This window comes from Tachyglossus aculeatus, chromosome 17 (assembly GCF_015852505.1).
Source record: "Tachyglossus aculeatus isolate mTacAcu1 chromosome 17, mTacAcu1.pri, whole genome shotgun sequence".
Lineage (NCBI taxonomy): Eukaryota > Metazoa > Chordata > Mammalia > Monotremata > Tachyglossidae > Tachyglossus > Tachyglossus aculeatus.
Window position 1 is genome coordinate 48371814 of NC_052082.1, and position 19479 is coordinate 48391292.

The 19479-nt window shown below is 43.8% G+C and overlaps 1 protein-coding gene across 1 annotated transcript in view; it reads left to right on the plus strand.

The window, feature by feature from the left end:
* NLK (nemo like kinase) overlaps window positions 1-19479 on the plus strand; it is a 138489-nt gene that overhangs the window by 51234 nt on the left and 67776 nt on the right. Inside the window, exon 2 of the mRNA XM_038759508.1 lies at window positions 16808-16937. Coding sequence (XP_038615436.1) covers window positions 16808-16937 — 130 coding nt within the window. The remainder of the gene's footprint in view (window positions 1-16807; window positions 16938-19479) is intronic.

Sequence of the window (19479 nt, forward strand, 5' to 3'; positions counted from 1 at the left end):
ATTGCCTCTTGTAGGTGGCTTAATTTTTTTTAAAGACTAGGCCTGTGGACTCTATATTTGGAGTGGTCTTAATCTTTTCCCTGGAGTATGATAATAATAATAATAATGGTATTTGTTAAGCACTTACTATGTGCAAAGCCCTGTTCTAAGCGCTGGACAACCAATTTTACACATCAGAAATGGTATCAAAAGTATGAATTACAACACAGATGACGGCGTGTGATCTTTGGGGAAGGAAAGAAGGAAGCTACTGAAGGCATGAATAAGCAGAAGAAATCCTTTTCCTAATAATAATAATGATGATGATGGCATTTAAGTGCTTACTATGTGCAAAGCACTGTTCTAAGCACCGGGGGGATACAAGGTGATCAGGTTGTCCCACGTGGGGCTCACAGTCTTAATCCCCATTTTACAGATGAGGTGCTGGTGGTATCAAATATTTCCTTCTGCATCAGATATTTAAGAGACATCTATAAGACTGTGTTGAAAATACAATTGAGACTTTTTCCTCTTGGCTGGGTCATCACAACACTATGTTAGGAAATATTTGGACAGTGTTAACAGCCATTGGAAAACGTTTAGTGCATATTTACTATTCTTTTTATTTTGTTAATGATGTGCATATAGCTTTAATTCTATTTGTTCAGACGATTTTGACACCTGTCTACATGTTTTGTTTTGTTGTCTGTCTCCCCCTTCTAGACTGTGAGCCTGTTGTTGGGTAGGAACCGTCTCTACATGTTGCCGACTTGTACTTCCCAAGCGCTTAGTACAGTGCTCTGTACACAGTAAGCACTCAGTAAATACGATTGATTGAATGAATGAATGAAGCCACCTCCCAACTCCAAATTAAAATCCGGGTCTAGGTTCACTCTCATTTGAGACCTCGTTAAAACAGACACACCGTAATACCTCTACCCGAAGTTTAAAAAGACTACTTCTCTAACCACCCTGACTGGTTATGACCAAGGTAAAGGCACGGAGGTTGGATTCCGGGTTGTTCCACCCCAATTATACCTGCTAATAGAGATCTAAAAACTTGGGATGAATTAAGCCGGAAAATTTTCCTTTTCAACTGGAAACTGTACCCTCGTGGCTACTTCAAGAAGTCTTTCCGAAGATAAAAGGCAGGGGACGTGTTCCGGTGATTAGGACCGGGCTCTTAGTTTGCATTTCTAAGGCCTGACAGGGGAGTTACTCTCCTGTGCCTCTCACTTACTTGTGATGGGGGTCCTGTGGGTAATGATGGAGGACCATTTGTTTCTAAAAGCAGGCAAAATCCTCTGCTAACCCAGGTTTACACTTTGATCCCATCCGTCCCGCTGCCGACCTTGCACCCACATCCTACCTCTGGCCTGGAATGCTCTCCCTCCTCATATCAGACAGATAATTGCTCTCCCCCACTTCAAAACCTTATTGAAGGCACATTTCCTCCAAGAAGCCTTCCCTGCTGCTTTACTTGCTCCTTCAGACATCCTCCTTCCCATCCCCACATCATATATATATATATATATATATCTGTAATTTATTTATTCTTGCTCCTTCAGTCATCCTCCCTCCCATCCCCTTTCGGTGCACAGAAATGGGAGGTACCGTGAAATTTATAGACGGAAGCGTTCTTCAAATGGAACTGCTAATTTGATATTTCATTTCACTTCTTCTAGACTGTGAGCCCACTGTTGGGTAGGGACTGTCTCTATATGTTGCCAACTTATACTTCCCAAGCGCTTAGTACAGTGCTCTGCACTGTAAGCGCTCAATAAATACGATTGATTGATTGATCATAGGGAGGAACTGCCCCTCCGGCTTCCCCCTCGGTTTCCCTTATTGCCACAGACGGATTCAATTGTATTTATTGAGTGCTCACTGTGTGTATATATAGATATATATATCTATATATATCTATATATATATGTCTGTATCTGTAATTTATTTATTTATTCATCTATTTCTATCAGTGTCTGTCTCCCCCTCTAGACTGTGACCCTGTTGTGGGCAGGAACGTGTCTGTGGTTATATTGTACTCTCCCAAGCACTTAGTACAGTGCTTGGCACACAGTAAGCACTCAATAAAGACGATTGAATCCGTCTGTGGCAATAAGGGAAACCGAGGGGGAAGCCGGAGGGGCAGTTCCTCCATATGAAATACCAACTTAGTAGTTCCATTTGAAGAAGGCTTCCATCTATAAATTTCACGGTACCTCCCATTTCTGTGCACCGAAAGCTCGACTTGGGTTAACTCCATAGGTGCGTGGTGAGACTAGCCTTTTACGGCAGGTCACAACTAAATTGGCCAGAAAGCCACTGAACTCTTAAAAACAAAAGCCAAAAACCAACCGAGGGCTTCCCGTGGCAGGGCCGAGTGAAATGAAGTTCCCCTTGATCTCGCAGACTGTCTTTTCCTAGAGATTTTAATGAGGCGGGTAGAGAGATCGGCATATCTCAGAGGTTCAAAGGCCACTGGAAATCGGTCTGCGTTTCACGGCCTGTTGTATCCTCCCTTTCCTGCACTGTTGTTCATCACCCGCTAAGCTTACATGTATCAGGAAGCGGTCAGCGGGATTTGGAGCCCGCATTTAGTTTCGGTTGCACTTTGCAACCCGTCCTTCAGTGGACCTGTGGAATCTGAAGCAGGGCAAAGCTCGAGGGGGGTGGTTTCCTTTGGGGTTCTTAGTGCTTAAAATAAAACCTTCCTTCTACTGAAATTCATCTCCCTCTCCATGTAATATTCATAAGCTTGGAGCCAAAAGAGAGCAGTGGCCACCGGGCCGTGAAAACTTCCAGGGCTTGGCACGCTGCGACTGACCTTTCTATCAATCAATCAATCAATCGTATTTATTGAGCGCTTACTGTGTGCTTCTAGACTGTAAGCCCGCTGTTGGGTGGGGACCGTCTCTATATGTTGCCAACTTGTACTTCCCAAGCGCTTAGTACAGTGCTCTGCACACAGTAAGCGCTCAATAAATACGATTGAATGAATGAATAGATGAATTGGTACCCCACTTGGAGGCTATAATATGCGAGATTTCTTATTCAACACCACATAGGCCCCTGCTACGGCCATAATAATAATAATAATGGTTTATTAAGTGCTTACTATGTGCAAAGCACTGTTCTAAGCGCTGGGGAGGTTACAAGGTGATCAGGTTGTCCCAAAGGGGGCTCACAGTCTTAATCCCCATTTTCCAGATGAGGTAACTGAGGCACAGAGAAGTTAAGTGACTTGCCCAAAGTCACACAGCTGACAATTGGAGGAGCCGAGATTTGAATCCATGACCTCTGACTCCAAAGCCCGGGCTCTTTCCATTGAGCCACGCCGCTTCAAAAGGGCCATCTTCCAAAGGGATTGGTTATGCTCCCCTTGGAACCACTCTTTCAGGAGTGAGCCCGTTGTTGGGTAGGGACCGTCTCTATATGTTGCCAAGTGCTTAGTACAGTGCTCTGCACACAGTAAGCACTCAATAAATACGATTGAATGAATGAATGAATGAATGAGTGAGTTACCATTCTCTTCCCGCCATTCTCCGTTCTTTTCCAAAACCCAAGCATGGGTCATCGGAGAAGCAGCGTGGCTCAGTGGAAAGAGCACGGGCTTTGTAGTCAGAGTTCATGGGTTCGAATCCCGGCCCCACCAATTGTCAGCTGTGTGACTTTGGGCAAGTCACTTCACTTCTGTTGGCCTCAGTTACCTCATCTGTAAAATGGGGATTAAGATTGTGAGCCCCCCCCATGGGACAACCTGATCACCTTGTAACCTCCCCAGCGCTTAGAACAGTGCTTTGCACATAGTAAACGCTTAATAAATGCCATTATTATTATTATTATTATTATTATTATTCCACTCCCAGCGTGTCTCAGTGGAAAAGAGCCCAGGCTTTGGAGTCAGAGGTCATGGGTTCACATCCCGGCTCCGCCAATTGTCAGTTGTGTGACTTTGGGCAAGTCACTTAACTTCTCTGTGCCTCAGTTCCCTCATCTGGAAAATGGGGATGAAGACTGTGAGCCCTCCGTGGGACAACCTGATCACCTTGTAACCTCCCCAGCGCTTAGAACAGTGCTTTGCACATAGTAAGTGCTTAATAAATGCCATTATTATTATTATTATTATTCCCTTCCATGCCAGCAGCAGGAAGGGCAAAGATGAGCCATGTAATGGAGAGTAAATCGCACCACGTTTGTTTTACATGGCAGATATTAGAAAAAAATGCAAATTCAAAAACTTGGATTAAAACTATATAAACATGTTTTCGTTGTGAGATCGAGACTGCCTTGGAGCCTCTCGCCTGTCGGCAAAGCCTTTAATATTATTTTCACCGGAAAACACTCCCCAACCTAATTCCCCATAGAGCGAGAATTCTTCTGTTGGGATCATTTTAGGTCAAAAACTCTCTTCTGGTAATTAGTGAGTGATTTAAACAAGTTTGGGTAATTGTCACTTTTCTGGGATTTATGGACAGTTTGCCTTTTAGTCTACAATTAAATGGCCATGCAAGATCCAAAAAGCTGCCGGTTTTTGGCATTGAACTTCTTTTGACTGGCTCCATATGCATATCTCTGGTTTGTTCTGAAGAACAGCTTGTGTGTTCTTTCTGCCGCTTCAAAAAAATAAATTAATTTTACGTTGCAAATGACAGGGAAGTTAGCTATTATGATGCATGCCAACAGTCTACAAAGTACCACCCTTCAGTAAATTCGCGAGATGCGTACTGTGTCCCAGGGGTTAGCGGGAGAGGTGTACTCCGTCAGCTGAGCTTTTGTGTGGCAACAGTGACTCAACACTAGGCCTGTGTTCTGTTTTGTGTCCCTTTGGGCATCTGATTAAATGTGGGTCCGAGGAGGAGAATCCTTAGGGACTTCAGGGGATTCGGAAAAATGACCCCAGTGCCGACTTAATCCCCATTCGTCTCCGCAGAGTGGGGAAGATAATTGCATTCAGATTTAATACTTCCAAGGCACTCTGGATGTGTTTTTCTCCCTCCGGTCTGGAGATGTCCGTTTATTTTTAAATATTTATGGAGCACCGCCTAATTTAATTTTAAATATTTGTGAAGCATCACAGATGTCTGGGCAATATACACAATAAGTCGGTAGGCTGAAGGAATGATTTTGTCCAAGTGACTAATGAGAGGGCATAGAGGGTATATATGTATGTATTTATTACTCTATTTATTAATTTATTTATTTTGTACATATTTATTCTATTTATTTTATTTGGTTAATATGTTTTGTTCTCTTTCTCCCCCTTCTAGACTGTGAGCCCGCTGTTGGGTAGGGACCGTCTCTATATGTTGCCAACTTGTACTTCCCAAGCGCTTAGTACAGTGCTCTGCACACAGTAAGCGATCAGTGAATACGATTGAATGAATGAATGAATAACCCAACCAGGCGTGGAAGAGAGAGGCGTAAGGTAATTAATTGTCCCTTTACCTTTCTCAGTGAAATTCTTCTTGATTGTGTAATCAGTCCTCCTGTTTCACAGACGTTCTGTTCTTTGTGAAATTCAAGTTAAAGACGACTCCTATTAGACTGCTCATGCCTTCATTCAGTCGTATTTATTGAGCGCTTACTGTGTGCGGAGCACTGTACTGAGCGCTTGAATGGTCTCTTTCCAAGAGTGCATCATGATCCATCCAGGCAGACCCCCATTGGCGGAAGAATTTTTCCCAATTCCCCAACGGCGTTCTATCCAAAACGCATAGTGAAAATAATAATGATGATGGCATTTATTAAGCGCTTACTATGTGCAAAGCACTGTTCTAAGCTCTGGGGAGGTGACAAGGTGATCAGGTTGTCCCCCGGGGGGCTCACAGTTTTAATCCCCATTTTACAGGTGAGGAAACTGAGGCACAGAGAAGTGAAGGGACTTGCCCAAAGTCACACAGCTGACAGTTGGCGGCGCCGGGATTTGAACCCATGACCTCTGACTCCAAAGCCCGGGCTCTTTCCACTGAGCCACGCTGCTTCTCATGGCACTAGTGGTTATCTGTGTGGAGAAAGCCCACTATTAAGAATTTGGGGAGTTGACACCTTGTCCAAATGACTTACCTAATGCCTTTATTGGAGCAGCATGCACTGTTCCACTGCACTGTTCTGCACAAAGGTGTTCAGTAAATCTAGATTTTGATGAATGTAGTGAAATTAATTCAGTACCGTGTACCAAGACAGAGCATTGAACAGTGGTGTTAGGAGTGGACAGTCAAAATAAAAGGAATGGTCCCTGTCCTTGAGGAGCTCGTAGTCTCACGATGGAAGACAAAACGAATTGAACGCAGACAGTGGGAAGAGAAGGAAAAGTTTAGCTATTAGTGGTAACTGCAGGCAAATAGAAAAAGGAGTGAATAGTGTGTCTTCATGGCGTTATGTATGTGCTGAAGAGGCTCTGGGAGCGCTTAGAACAGTGCTTTGCACATAGTAAGCGCTTAGCCCACTGTTGGGTAGGGACTGTCTCTATATTATAATAATAATAATAATAATAATGGCATTTATTAAGCGCTTACTATGTGCAAAGCACTGTTCTAAGCGCTGGGGAGGTTACACGGTGATCAAGTTGTCCCACGGGGGGCTCACAGTCTTAATCCCCATTTTGCAGGTGAGGTAACTGAGGCCCAGAGAAGTTAAGTGACTTTCCCGAAGTCACACAGCTGACAAGTGGCGGAGCCGGGATTTGAACCCATGACCTCCGACTCCAAAGCCCGTGCTCTTTCCACTGAGCCACGCTGTTGCCAACTTGTACTTCCCAAGCGCTTAGTACAGTGCTCTGCATACAGTAAGCGCTCAATAAATACGATTGATTGATTGGTTAATCAATGCCATCATTATAAATGACACGGGGCATTGGAAAGTAGTTGGTCGACATATTTACTGTCCTATTTATTTTGTTAATGATGTGCATCTAGCTCTACTTCTGTTTATTCTGATGACTTGACACCCGTCCACATGTTTTGTTTTGTTGTCTGTCTCCCCCTTCTAGACCGTGAGCCCGTTGTTGGGTAGGGCCCGTCTCTATATGTTGCCAGTTTGTACTTCCCAAGCGCTTAGTACCGTGCTCTGCACATCGTAAGCGCTCAATAAATACGATTGAATGAATGAATCCTCCCACAAGAGGTGAGTTTTCAGCAGAGGAGGAAGATGGAGAAGATTACGGCTGGGTGGATTTGAAGGGGGAGGGAGTTCCAAGCACAGGGAAGGCCAGAGCCGGCAAGATGGAGACAGGAGAGACAAGAGGTGCCGTGTAGTTGTGGAGAAGCGGAGCATGTGAGCTGGAAAACACCTGATGAGAGTCAACGTATAGGAGGGAGACAGTCGGTGGAGAGCCAGTGGTCAATTCCAAATTTGAGGTGGGATGGAGAGTAGTAGCTGGCCACTAAGTGAATCATCACGCGTCTTGGAGAGAGGCCCTTACTTTGAACCGATAGCAGAAGTTGCGTGCGGAACTGTTCATTTTTTCCCCTCCAGCCGGAGATTCATTAGCCCGTCCAGCTGGGAGAACCAGTGTGTGGCCGCACCAGAAGAGCTCAGCACAGCAAAGCCTTTCAGCAACAAAGGAAATAAAAGCATTCCTGTGTAACAGGCTTCTGCACTTATCTCTGGTCTCTGGTACTGTTTGTGCTGAACCAAAGCAGCTGCTACCCCGAGTTAAGAGAGAACAAACTCAACATGGCGTGAAATGACTGCGCTGCCATTCACATTCATTAGAGTTATATTGTTACCGGCTACAGGCATGACTGGTTTTTTGCATGAATAATAAAACAAAATGCAGCCTGGTGGATTTTTTTTTTTACCCTAAAACATTAACAGGCTACAACACTAACCTTGAAACTGTGGATAGTAAGTATTCCCAGACCTTGGTTCATCTTAGGGCCCTCTCCCGGCTCACGGGACTGAGAGTTGGCAGTGGAGAGAGAAAACCTAAAGGATAATGGTTCATTCATTTATTCATTCAATCATATTTATTGAGCGCTTACTGTGTGCAGAGCACTGTACTAAGCGCTTGGGAAGTACAAGTTGGCAACCTATAGAGACGGTCCCTACCCAACAGTGGGCTCACAGTCTAGAAGGGGGAGACAGACAACAAAACATATAAACCAAATAAAATAAATGGAATAAATATGTACAAGTAAAATAGAGTGATATGTAGAAACATATATACATAAATAAATGCCATCATTATTATTATTATTATTAAAAAGCCTTCCCTAAGCCCTCCTCATTCATTGAATGAATGAATTTATTAAGCGCTAACTGTGTGCAAGGCACTGTTTTTAAGCGCTGGGGAGGTTACAAGGTGATCAGGTTGTCCCACGGGGGGCTCACAGTCTTCATCCCCATTTTCCAGATGAGGGAACTAAGGCCCAGAGAAGTGAAGCGACTTGCCCAAAGTCACACAGCTGACAATTGGTGGAGCCGGGATCTGAACCCATGACCTCTGACTCCAAAGCCCGGGCTCTTTCCACTGAGCCACACTGCTTCTCTAAGGAGATGGCCCTTCAATAAGGCTTTGACGTGAGGGCGAGCAATTATCTGACTGATATGAGGAGGGAGGACATTTCAGGCCAGAGGTAGGATGTGGGAAAGAGTTCGAAGAAGATTAGCATTAGAGGAACAAAGTTTGCGGGCTGGGATGCAGTAGGAGAGTAGTACAGTGTTATGTTCATAGTAAGCATTCAATAAATACCATTTATTCATTGTCGTATTTATTGAGCGCTTACTGTGTGCAGAGCACTGTACTAAGCGCTTTGGAAGTCCAAGTTGGCAACATATAGAGACGGTCCCTACCCAACAGTGGGCTCACAGTCTAGAAGGGGGAGACATATGTGAAGGCTTTGGAAACACACTTGGCGAGGCCCGAAACGGACTGATCATAGATCACATCGCGAGCCTGGTATCAGAGTGCTGGAAGTGTATTAAGATCTGGATAAAACTCAGAAAAAAAGCGTCAGACCAAAGGGACCCTTTTTAAAAACAATCCGATGTGGACAAAGCCAGGCAATGATTGTTAGGTGGGCTCCGAAAGCAGGTTCCCTTAAAGGACAAGATTTAGTGGAACTTGAGGAACTGTTATCAGAATGAGAAAGAGCTGGTCAAAAAACAAGGGCAGTGATTAATTCTGAGCAGGGGGCTTTTGGAGAGATACTATGTTGCCAACTTGTACTTCCCAAGCGCTTAGTACAGTGCTCTGCACACAGTAAGTGCTCAATAAATACGATTGATTGATTGACTTTGTCACTTTTAAGTAGGTCCTGAGTCTGACTTATCCACAGGGCTGCATCGGTAAGATTCCTCCTGTGGTCTGTAAGTTCCCCCGCCTATCCTTTAGCTGAGGTGATTGAAACTGCACCACTTGGCCTTAGAAAAAAAGAAATTAGTGCCTGCACTGTGCGCAGAATCATTTTTGTCGAAAGGGCAGAGGGTGGACCTTGTTTTGAAGGAATTGGTTCAAGAGAATGTCCTTTAATACTGAGGCTCTGCTCTACCCCCATTGGAAGAGTCTACGTACTTACATATATTATGGTGGGCTGAGAGACGCTGTTTTGTGTGCCTTCCTCTTAGGGGTGAATGGGGGAGAACTCCCATTTTTAGCAGGGTACACGTGTGCGTGACTGGATTTGCATTGCTCCTCAGTGACCCGCTTTTGTTGTCGTTGAGTCCGAGTGTCACTGAACCCTCCAGGATGGCCCTGCTTAGTGTCCAAGGAACCATTCCTACGCTTATAAGGACCCCCCTCCTTCCTTCTCCGCTTCACCGTCTTCCCTTTCCTTCTCTTTGCTTCCTAGAGCAGCAGCGTGGCTCAGTGGAAAGAGCCCTGGCTAGGGAGCCAGAGGTGGTGGGTTCTAATCTCGGCTCCGCCACTTGTCAGCTGTGTGACCTTGGGCAAGTCACTTCACTTCTCTGGGCCTCGGTTCCCTCATCTGGAAAATGGGGATGAAGACTGTGCGCCCCGCGTGGGACAACCCGATTACCTTGTAACCACCCCAGCGCTTAGAACAGTGCTTGGCACATAGTAAGCGCTTAACAAATACCAACATTATTATTATTCCCTTTCTCCTCCTCCCCCTAATTAATACCTAGTGCTTAGAACAGTGCTTTGCACATAGTAAGCCATTATTATTATAATACCTGGAGAACAGCAACCAGTACGCTTTGGGAGTACTGACATGCCCGGATGTCTTTGGAGCTGCCAAGACTAAAATTGCCAGCATCCCCCAGGGACCACTGCCCAAGGTAGCTGCTGGGACAAAATGATGAAATGAATCTCCCTTCCTCCTCCTCGCCTGCAAGGGGAGGTCAGGGATGTGCTTTATTTATAAAACTTAGAACTCCTGGATCTCTTCTGTCCTTGCAGGGTGAAAGTCAACATCTTAAAATTATATAGAGACATCTACAGGCTGCCTTCCCAAGAAATGTAGAAAGTGTGTGTTTGACTAACATGCTTTTGGAAAAAAAAAATCAGCTTATTCTTTGTTCCCTGCTTTTTTTTTTAATGCTGTTCATTAAGCACTTACTAGGTGACAGGCACCGTTCCAAGCGCTGGAGGAGACGCACGTTCATCTGGTTGGACACAGTCATCATCAATCATATTTATTGAGCACTTACTGTGTGCAGAGCACTGTACTAACATAGGGCTCTCAGTCCTAACCCCCGTTTTGTTGGTAAGGTAACAGAGGCACAGAGAAGGTAAGCGACTCGCCCAAAGTCACACAGCAGACAAGTGGCGGAGCTAGAATTAGAACCCAAGTCCTTCTGACCCCCACTGCTCTTCACTGCTTTGTCCAGGTTTTAAGCACCATAGGACAGGGATGGTACTCTTTTTTTAATTTAGCCTTAAGGGGGGCTAAATAAACATCGCGGGCCTTGGCAAACCGCAGCTTAGCGAAATTGCAAATTCAGTTATGATCTCGAAATTGTTTCCAAAGGCTCCATATTCTTCAAGCTGTTTGCCTTTCGGATTTACACCAGATCTCTGACCGAGAGAAGATTTTGATTTTTGATTATGAAGCACACGAGAAGCAGCATGATTCTCAAAAGTGAAATTTTTCAGGGACTTGATGGTGATAGGATGTATCTGTGTGAACGTAGATATAAGCATTTTAAAGCTCTATGTGAACATAGATATAAGCATTTTAAAGCTCTGCGTATAGTAAGTGCTCAAATACCATTGATTAAAGCTACTTGTCTGACAGATATTAACTTTTGTCATGTACAAGCAGGCTTTTGTTTCCCCTTCTCCCCTTCCCCCCCGCAAAAATATAAACTATTGAAAGGAAAAGTAAAGTATTTAAGCTATTCTGTCCCATTTGCAGATGGGGTCAGTGGTGTTTGCGTAGACTTATGCTCCTGCCACCGCCCGCTAGGTTACTGTTGCAGTCAGTTTACTTTTGCTTCAGTGTACCGTACGGGAATTTAGTATCACTGTTGACCTCGTTCATTGAAAATAATCAGACATCTGTTTTCAGGTGAAATTTCAGCTAGCATAAATTGGGATTTCCCAAGGACAGATTAGAGAATTACTGTGAAAAATGAATTAGCAGCCTCCTTATCCTCCCAACTGCCAAAGTCTCCTTTTCTTTTCCTCCCCCACCCCTCTATCACCTGTACAGTTTTTTTCCATCAGGTGTTAGTCTGGGAGGGACAGATTTCAATGTAAGAGTGACCTAACTAGTAACCAGATATACCGTTTTAATTACTCTGACTCTAAGCACAAGAAAATACAAACATTTGGATGCAAATCCTGCTAGATGCAGGTTCTACATTTACATTTAAATGATTTTTAAAAATCCGTAAGCATGACAATTTACCGCCAATATTACCCACACACATACACAACAGATAAAATCTTGGAAAATGCAGTGATCGGGCTACCCATGTGGGCTTCCCCCATGGAAAATAAACTTCTTTGTCTATATTTTTAGAAGAAAGATGTTGTCGAAGTTTGATTTTGTGACCTTGAGGGAGAAGTATTTCTGTCCGTTTTTGAAGTTTCATTTTAAAGCAGGAGTGTACTGAGCATGAATATATTTGTAGCCTTATTGCGGGTTTGTTTTGTAGCAGGTCCTAATTTAAGAAGAATTTAAGAAGAATCAAGAAATGTAATTATCTGAGCTTACTAACTGTTGGTCAGAGATACTTGTGTGTATGTGACCAACAGTTAGTAAGCTTAGATAACTACATTTCTTGATTCTCTTAAATTAAGAGGTACTTGTCAGAGATACTTGTGTGTGTGTGAGGCCTGCTTTGGAATATAACGTTGGCTGCTAATTCTGTTGTCCTGCATTCTCCCAAGCACTTACCACAGTGCTTAGCACAGTCAGAAGTGAGAGGGACTTGACAATTAGGGATTGCCGGGTCAGGAAGCTTTCTCACCCAAGGCCAAGGACTACTGCTCATTCCTCTAGACTGTAAGCTTGTTGTGGGCAGGGAATGTGTTGAGAAGCAGCGTGGCGAAGTGGATAGAGCAACAGCTTGGGAGTCAGAAGCCTGTAACATAAGTAATTATGGTGTTTGTAAAAAAAAAAAAAAGATGGCATTTATTAAGCACTTACTATGTGCAAAGCACTGTTCTAAGCGCTGGGGAGGTTACAAGGCGATCGGGATGTCCCATGGGGGGCTCACAGTCTTGAGGTAACTGTGCCAAACACTGTTGTAAGCTTTGGGGTAGAGATTCAAGTTAATCAGGTTGGACACAATCCCTATCCCACATGAGACTCACAGTCTAGGAGGGAGAACAGGTATTAAATCCCCATTTGACAGATGAATAGATTGAGGCAACAGAGAATAATAATAATAATAATGGCATTTATTAAGCACTTACTATGTGCAAAGCACTGTTCTAAGCGCTGGGGAGGTTACAAGGTGATCAGGTTGTCCCATGGGGGGCTCACAGTCTTAATCCCCATTTTACCGACGAGGTAACTGAGGCACAGAGAAGTGAAGTGACTTGCCCAAAGTCACACAGCTGACAAGTGGCGGAGCCGGGATTTGAACCCATGACCTCTGACTCGAAAGCCCAGGCTCTTTCCATTCATTCAGTCGTATTTATTGAGCGCTTACTGTGGGCAGTACTAAGCGCTTGGGAAGTCCAAGTTGGCAACGTAGAGAGACGGTCCCTACCCAACAGCGGGCTCACAGTCTAGAAGGGGGATACAGACAACAAAACAAAACATATTAACAAAATAAAATAAATAGAATAAATATGTACAAATAAAATAGAGTAATAAATACATACAAACATGTATACATATATACAGGTTCAGTCTGGGAAGGCCTTCCACTGAGCCACGCTGCTTCTTTTGGATGATTCTCAAACTCACTGTTAACTGGTCAAGGAAAATCTGCCCAAGTGTGTTTCATGCCACTTACTGACATGATAGGTAAATAGGTGGGTCTGTGTTCCCCATGGCGGGTGACAGGCTCCTCTTATTCAAAAGTAAAACTTTCCCTGGTGTACTCACCCCGAGATTTTCACCTGATTATCATTGATGTTTGGAAGGCTTATTGGGTGGCTGTTTTCCATTTCCAAACTCTACCCCCACGAGAGAACTTTTCAGGCTCCAGTTTGTAGACGAGAGTTTGGTATGAAGTGAAAGTTCTTGACAGACCAAGTGAGCAAACCGCAGAAGAAAACTGTCTAGGGCCTGAAAATTAAATTGGGTGATGAAAGGCTCTACACCGGCTGAATTCAGTGGTCCCCCTTCCCGATCATCAGCAGTCTCCAGTGGTTACCCACTTCCCTCCACTCCAGGCAAACTCCTGAATGTTCATTCATTCGATCGTATTTATTGAGCTCTTACTGTGTGCAGAGCACTGTACTAAGCGCTTGGGAAGTCCAAGTTGGCGACATATGGAGACGGTCCCTACTCAACAGTGGGCTCACAGTCTAGAGATCAAGGCCCTCCACAAGCTACCTCCTAGCTTACCAAGTTCTCTTCACCTGCTAGCCTCCAGCCTGTGCTTTACAGCCCTCTCCTTAGCAAACTTTTTCTCCAATCAATCAATCAATCAATCGTATTTATTGAGCGCTTACTATGTGCAGAGCACTGTACTAAGCGCTTGGGAAGTACAAATTGGCAACACATAGAGACAGTCCCTACCCAACAGTGGGCTCACAGTCTAAAAGGGGGAGACAGAGAACAGAACCACCCATCGCTTCTTCCTCTCCCGCTTCAAGCTCCTTGCTGATGACTTTCTTCCTTTCTGGAACTCTCTTTCCCTTCAAAACTGCCAGGCCACTGTACTCCCCACCCCCCCATAATAATAATAATAATAATAATAATAATAGTGGTATTTGTTAAGCGCTTACTATGTGCAAAGCACTGTTCTAAACGCTGGGGGGGATACAAAGTGATCAGGTGGTCCCACTTGGAGCTCACAGTCTTAATCCTCATTTAACAGATGAGGTAACTGAGGCATAGAGAAGTTAAGTGGCTTGTCCAAGGTCACACAGCTGACAAGTGGCGGAGTCGGGATAATTTTGGTATCTGTTAAGCGCTTACTATGTGCAAAGCACTGTTCTAAGCGCTGGATCTTCAAGATCTTCTGCAAATCCCACCTCCCCTAAGAGGCAATCCTAATGGATTTTCTTCTCCTCCTTCTTCTTTTCTTCTTCTTCTCCTTCTCCTTCTTTTCTTCGTCTTCTTCTTCTTCTTCCTGTTCCTCCTCTTCCTCCTCCTCTTCTTCCTCCTCTTTTTCCTCCTCTTCTTCCTCCTCTTCTTCTTCCTCCTCCACTGGAATAGATGTGAGATGATCAGACACAGCCCATGTCCCACATTGGGTTCACAGTCTTAATAGAGCACTGGCCTGGGAGTGAGAAGGTCTTGAGTTCAAATGCTGGCTCTGCTGTCTGCTGGGTGGCCTTGGGTAAGTCACTTCACTTCTCTGTGCCTCAGTTATCACATCTGTAAAATGAGGATTGAAACTGTGAGCCCCACGTGGGACAGGGACTGTGTCCAACCCAATTTGCTTTGTCTCCGCCCCAGCGCTTAGTACGGCTCCTGGCACATAGGTGGTACTTAACAAGTTCCACAATTATCATTATTACAAATGAGCTTAGAACAGTGCTTTGCACATAGAAAGCGCTTAACAAATACCATCATTATTATTATTATTAAGTGAGGGAACTGAGGCACAGAGAGGTGAAGTTACTTGCCCGATGTCACCAAGCAGTCAAGTGGTGGAGTCAGAATTAGAACCTGTATATATGTATATCACCTGTATATATGTATATATGTTTGTACATCACCTGTATATATGTATATATGTTTGTACATATTTATTACTCTATTTGTACATATTTATTCTATTTATTTTATTTTGTTAATATGTTTTGTTTTGTTGTCTGTCTCCCCCGTCTAGACTGTGAGCCCACTGTTGGGTAGGGACCGTCTCCCTATGTTGCCAACTTGGACTTCCCAAGTGCTTAGTACAGTGCTCTGCACACAGGAAGCGCTCAATAAGTACGATTGAATGAAAGAATGAATGAACTCAGGTCCTTCTACTCCCAGGCCCATGCGCTATCCACTAGGCCAGGTTATATTCCTTCAACTATCACAGTTAGTATTTATGGGCTTATAGCATCCTTTAGCATTTGTGTGGATTGCAATCTATATTCTCTATTTAAGCACTTATCCATCGTTCCATTCGCCCTTTCCTCCTAACTGAAAATAATTGTGTATCTGTGTTGCAGACTCCTCGAAGGTAAAGATTCTGCCTTTTACTTACGTTCATTCATTGTCGTATTTATTGAGCGCTCACGGTGTGCAGAGCAAAGCGCTTAGAGTGTGTTCAGATAACCAATTATCAGCAGCATTTATTGAGTGGGTCTGAACTATGTAAATTATTCCAAATTTGCTTTACGTGGGATGTTGAATTTAAAATCTGGCTTTGTGACATTGTACCAAGTAAATTTCATGATGATTGGCTAAGTAATTGGTACTGTGGTTCCTCCGAGTTGCCCGTAAATGATAGTAGGACTGAATGGGTGTGTATCTCTTCACATAAAAATACAGTCGGTTCTGCCAGAAAGCAGGGGTTGTATTCCAAAAGAACCTCACAGTCATGACAACTTGCGTTTTTAGCATCCATTGCCAAAACCAATGCTGAATCCAGACCGGCGCGCGTTGTCTGAAGAACTTTCCCTAATTCCACACCAGCCCAAAACGCATAAGGAAAACACACTTTTGGACCGAACTGACTCTGTTTCTTTATTGGCAGTCGTGTGGGATTTCACTTTTGTCAAAGAGTTCATCTCAGGATAAAATGAACTGACTTTTTTCCTCCGTATTAACTTCACACTGCACGGTGGCATAAAGACGGGTTACTCAGCTGTAACAGCAGACCAGGCCCGAGGCTGAGCTCATCCCCATGGCTTCATCTAGCGGCTACCCACTTCGGACAAATTACTAAACCACTTAAAGTGTGATGTGAATATTGATCGGAGGAATGATCTGTAATCATTTGGATTTCGACCCGAGAGGGGCTCGAATTCTCAAAACAGGAGACCCGAACGAGCTGGCCGTTGGATCTCGAGGAGTTCAATTAACTTCTCTAGGTCTCTTTCGCTATTTGCAAAATGGGGATACCATCTGCCCCCACCTCCCCGCAACCCCATCTCACCGGAGGTTGTGAGGATAAGTAAGATAATGCGAAAGTCTTTTCCGTGCTTCAGAAAAACGCTGATGTGGAAGGCCAGGGTGGCTCTCCCCTGAAGAATTTAAATCATGAAACAGCATCGCCTGACTTTTTTAAAAGATATTTGTTGAGTTTGAAACTGAGCCTTTTTTTTTTCTCTTTTTCCCTTCACTTGCTTCTCTAGGTCAGTAACAGATCCAAGAGATGGAAAGAGAGTTGCCCTCAAAAAGATGCCCAACGTCTTCCAGAATCTTGTCTCTTGCAAAAGGGTCTTCCGAGAATTGAAGATGTTGTGTTTTTTTAAGCATGATAACGTAAGTGGATTTGGGTTTTGCCTTCTCCTACTGCTGAGCTGTTACAGTTACGGGACATTGAAAGGAGATAGGTGAGTAGCTTTCAGTATCAACCCCAGCCTCACGGGTGTGATTCTGGAACAAGGATAAGACTGTGTCTAAGAACGCCTCGACGTGGAAATGGAGTCTCAGCCGTCAGGTTTTGACTCCAACCCTGTCTGACCCCTTACTGATTTGCTGCAAGGGGCTTTGCCATGACTATGTGAGGACTGCATATATAAAGTAAAAGGAGTGTGTTGCTGGGAGATATAATTCCTCTAATCTATCGCATACGGGCAGGACCACTACACGTATATTAGAATGCTAGCCACTAATAATAATAATAGTAATGATGGTATTTGTTAAGCGCTTACTATGTGCAAAGCACTGTTCTAAGCGCTGGGGAGGTTACATGGTGATCAGGTTGTCCCAAGGGGGGCTTACAGTTTTAATCTCCATTTTACAGATGAGATAACTGAGCCACAAGGAAGTGAAGTGACTTGCCCAAAGTCACACAGCTGACAGTTGGCGGAGCCGGGATTTGAACCCATGACCTCTGACTCCAAAGTCCGGACTCTTTCCACCCCATCCCTCAGGCCGAAATGGGAGATGGGCTGTGGGCGGCAGGAAGGCATTCTGAATCCAACCGGGGAATTCTGTAGCCCGGATTATGGAATTTTTTTTCCTGATTTGTAGCCCTTACCTGGCCCATATAGGGCTGTATTGTCCAGAGTGACCATCCCTCTTAGCATCTTCTAAACTTAAGTTCCTCATTTATAGCCGTAGTGTTTATCAAACACTCCCAGGTGGCATTTGGGGAACGGAAGGAAGAAATAAAAGTTGCGATCCCAAATACATAATACACTCTTCGAGGTCTGCACCGTCAAGGAGTAAAGTCATGGCGTACTGTTATTCGTTTAATTTAATCAAACTCATAATTTTTGCAGTAGAAAATTTCCCTACTGTAGGTTTCTTCCTGGGATCACTGTGAATTAACCTTTCATTTGTAAAATTCCATGCTGCGCAATTTTCAAATCGTGATTCTGTTCATTTAATGTCAGGTAGATTTAAGAGTTCTGTTTCTGCTTTTTAAGCTGTGTTTATCTGCCTTTAATTTCCAAGAACTCAAATTCCTAAATGAAAAATAAATTTAAAAACTTAACGGGGAGCTTGTGTTTATAAAGGGAATTTGGCAAGGATCTGCATCCAGGTTTTTATTAGGCTATATGAAACTCATAAGTGAAATATGCCCTCTTTATGATTGGAGCTAATAAACGTAATTTAAGTGAATATTGAGATTCATTAGCTTACAGGTAAATATTAATTGAGGCAAAGGAAACGTTAACATTTTTCTGAGGAATGATATCGACACAAAGGAAGTGCATATTCCGAAGATTTCAATCCCCAATAGTAGGCCCTGGTTTTCAAAAGCAGCTTTTTTTTCCCCCCTCTTTAATATTTTATTTTGGAGATGAAATTAGAGGGCTGGGGAACCTACATGGGTGGTTAATGGCTGTAGCCATTTAAGTTGTGATTATTTGCAAAATGATCCAATTGACTGACACTGCTGTAGAGTGTGTTTACTCCCGAGACACATGGGCTCCGGATGAATCGTGGAGGGTAATTTTTCTCAGTCAATTATGAACAAAGATTTTCCTTTGTTTTCCTGTTGAGCTCTCCTGCAGGTTTGGGTTGGGAATTTGTGCAGTTATCAATTGCCCAGAAAGGGAAACATTCCCTCCCTAAATTGAGAGCTTTAGTCATTCTTCCTTGCTGTACCTAAGCATGTTTCCTGATTTGCTGATGTGAAGAACAACCAATGGAATTTTTTGAAAAGAGTTTGGTTTGTTTTTTTTCACATGATCTCTTGAAAATTAGTCTTCCCTGTCGAAGAGAAATCTGTGGGTAGTTGCCAGGGTGAAGAGGATCTTTGCTTAAGAACCTATGTGTTTGGAGGGATGTACTTTTAAGTGCATTTTATGAGACGGTTTTATACCTTGGCTGAAATTGGGATTAAAAAGGTGCCCTAACAGTTGATATATTGTCCGTACAATAGTCTCTTTGTGAAGTTTGCACTCCTGAAGACTTTTCTGGAAAGTGTTGGTTGGTAAATATGGTCTCTCAAGCCGGTTACTCTGGCAGAGCACATCTAACACTTTCGAAAGGCGCAGTCGGAAACTGGTTGCTCAGATTTGAAAGTGGTTATAAACAAGGTCAGACTTTCCCAGAGGACATTTGGGCCTTTGCCCAGTGACTCATGGGATGGCCTCCGTTTTTCTGGGAAGCGGGAGAAGAGACAGCTGGCCACAGAGTTCCATTTTTGCCTTCCCCTCAACCCTGCCCTTTAAGTGACATCATGTGGGTGGTCCCCAGGCCCTGGAAGATTTACCCTAAAGGACAGCGTTCCGAGAATTTGTCCAGCCTGCTGGGTAGAAAGAATTTATCTAGTTATTTAGTATTCAGTTGCCCCCGTAGAAATCTTCCGTACAGTGAGACAAAAAACACAGGTTTCAGTGGGGAGGGG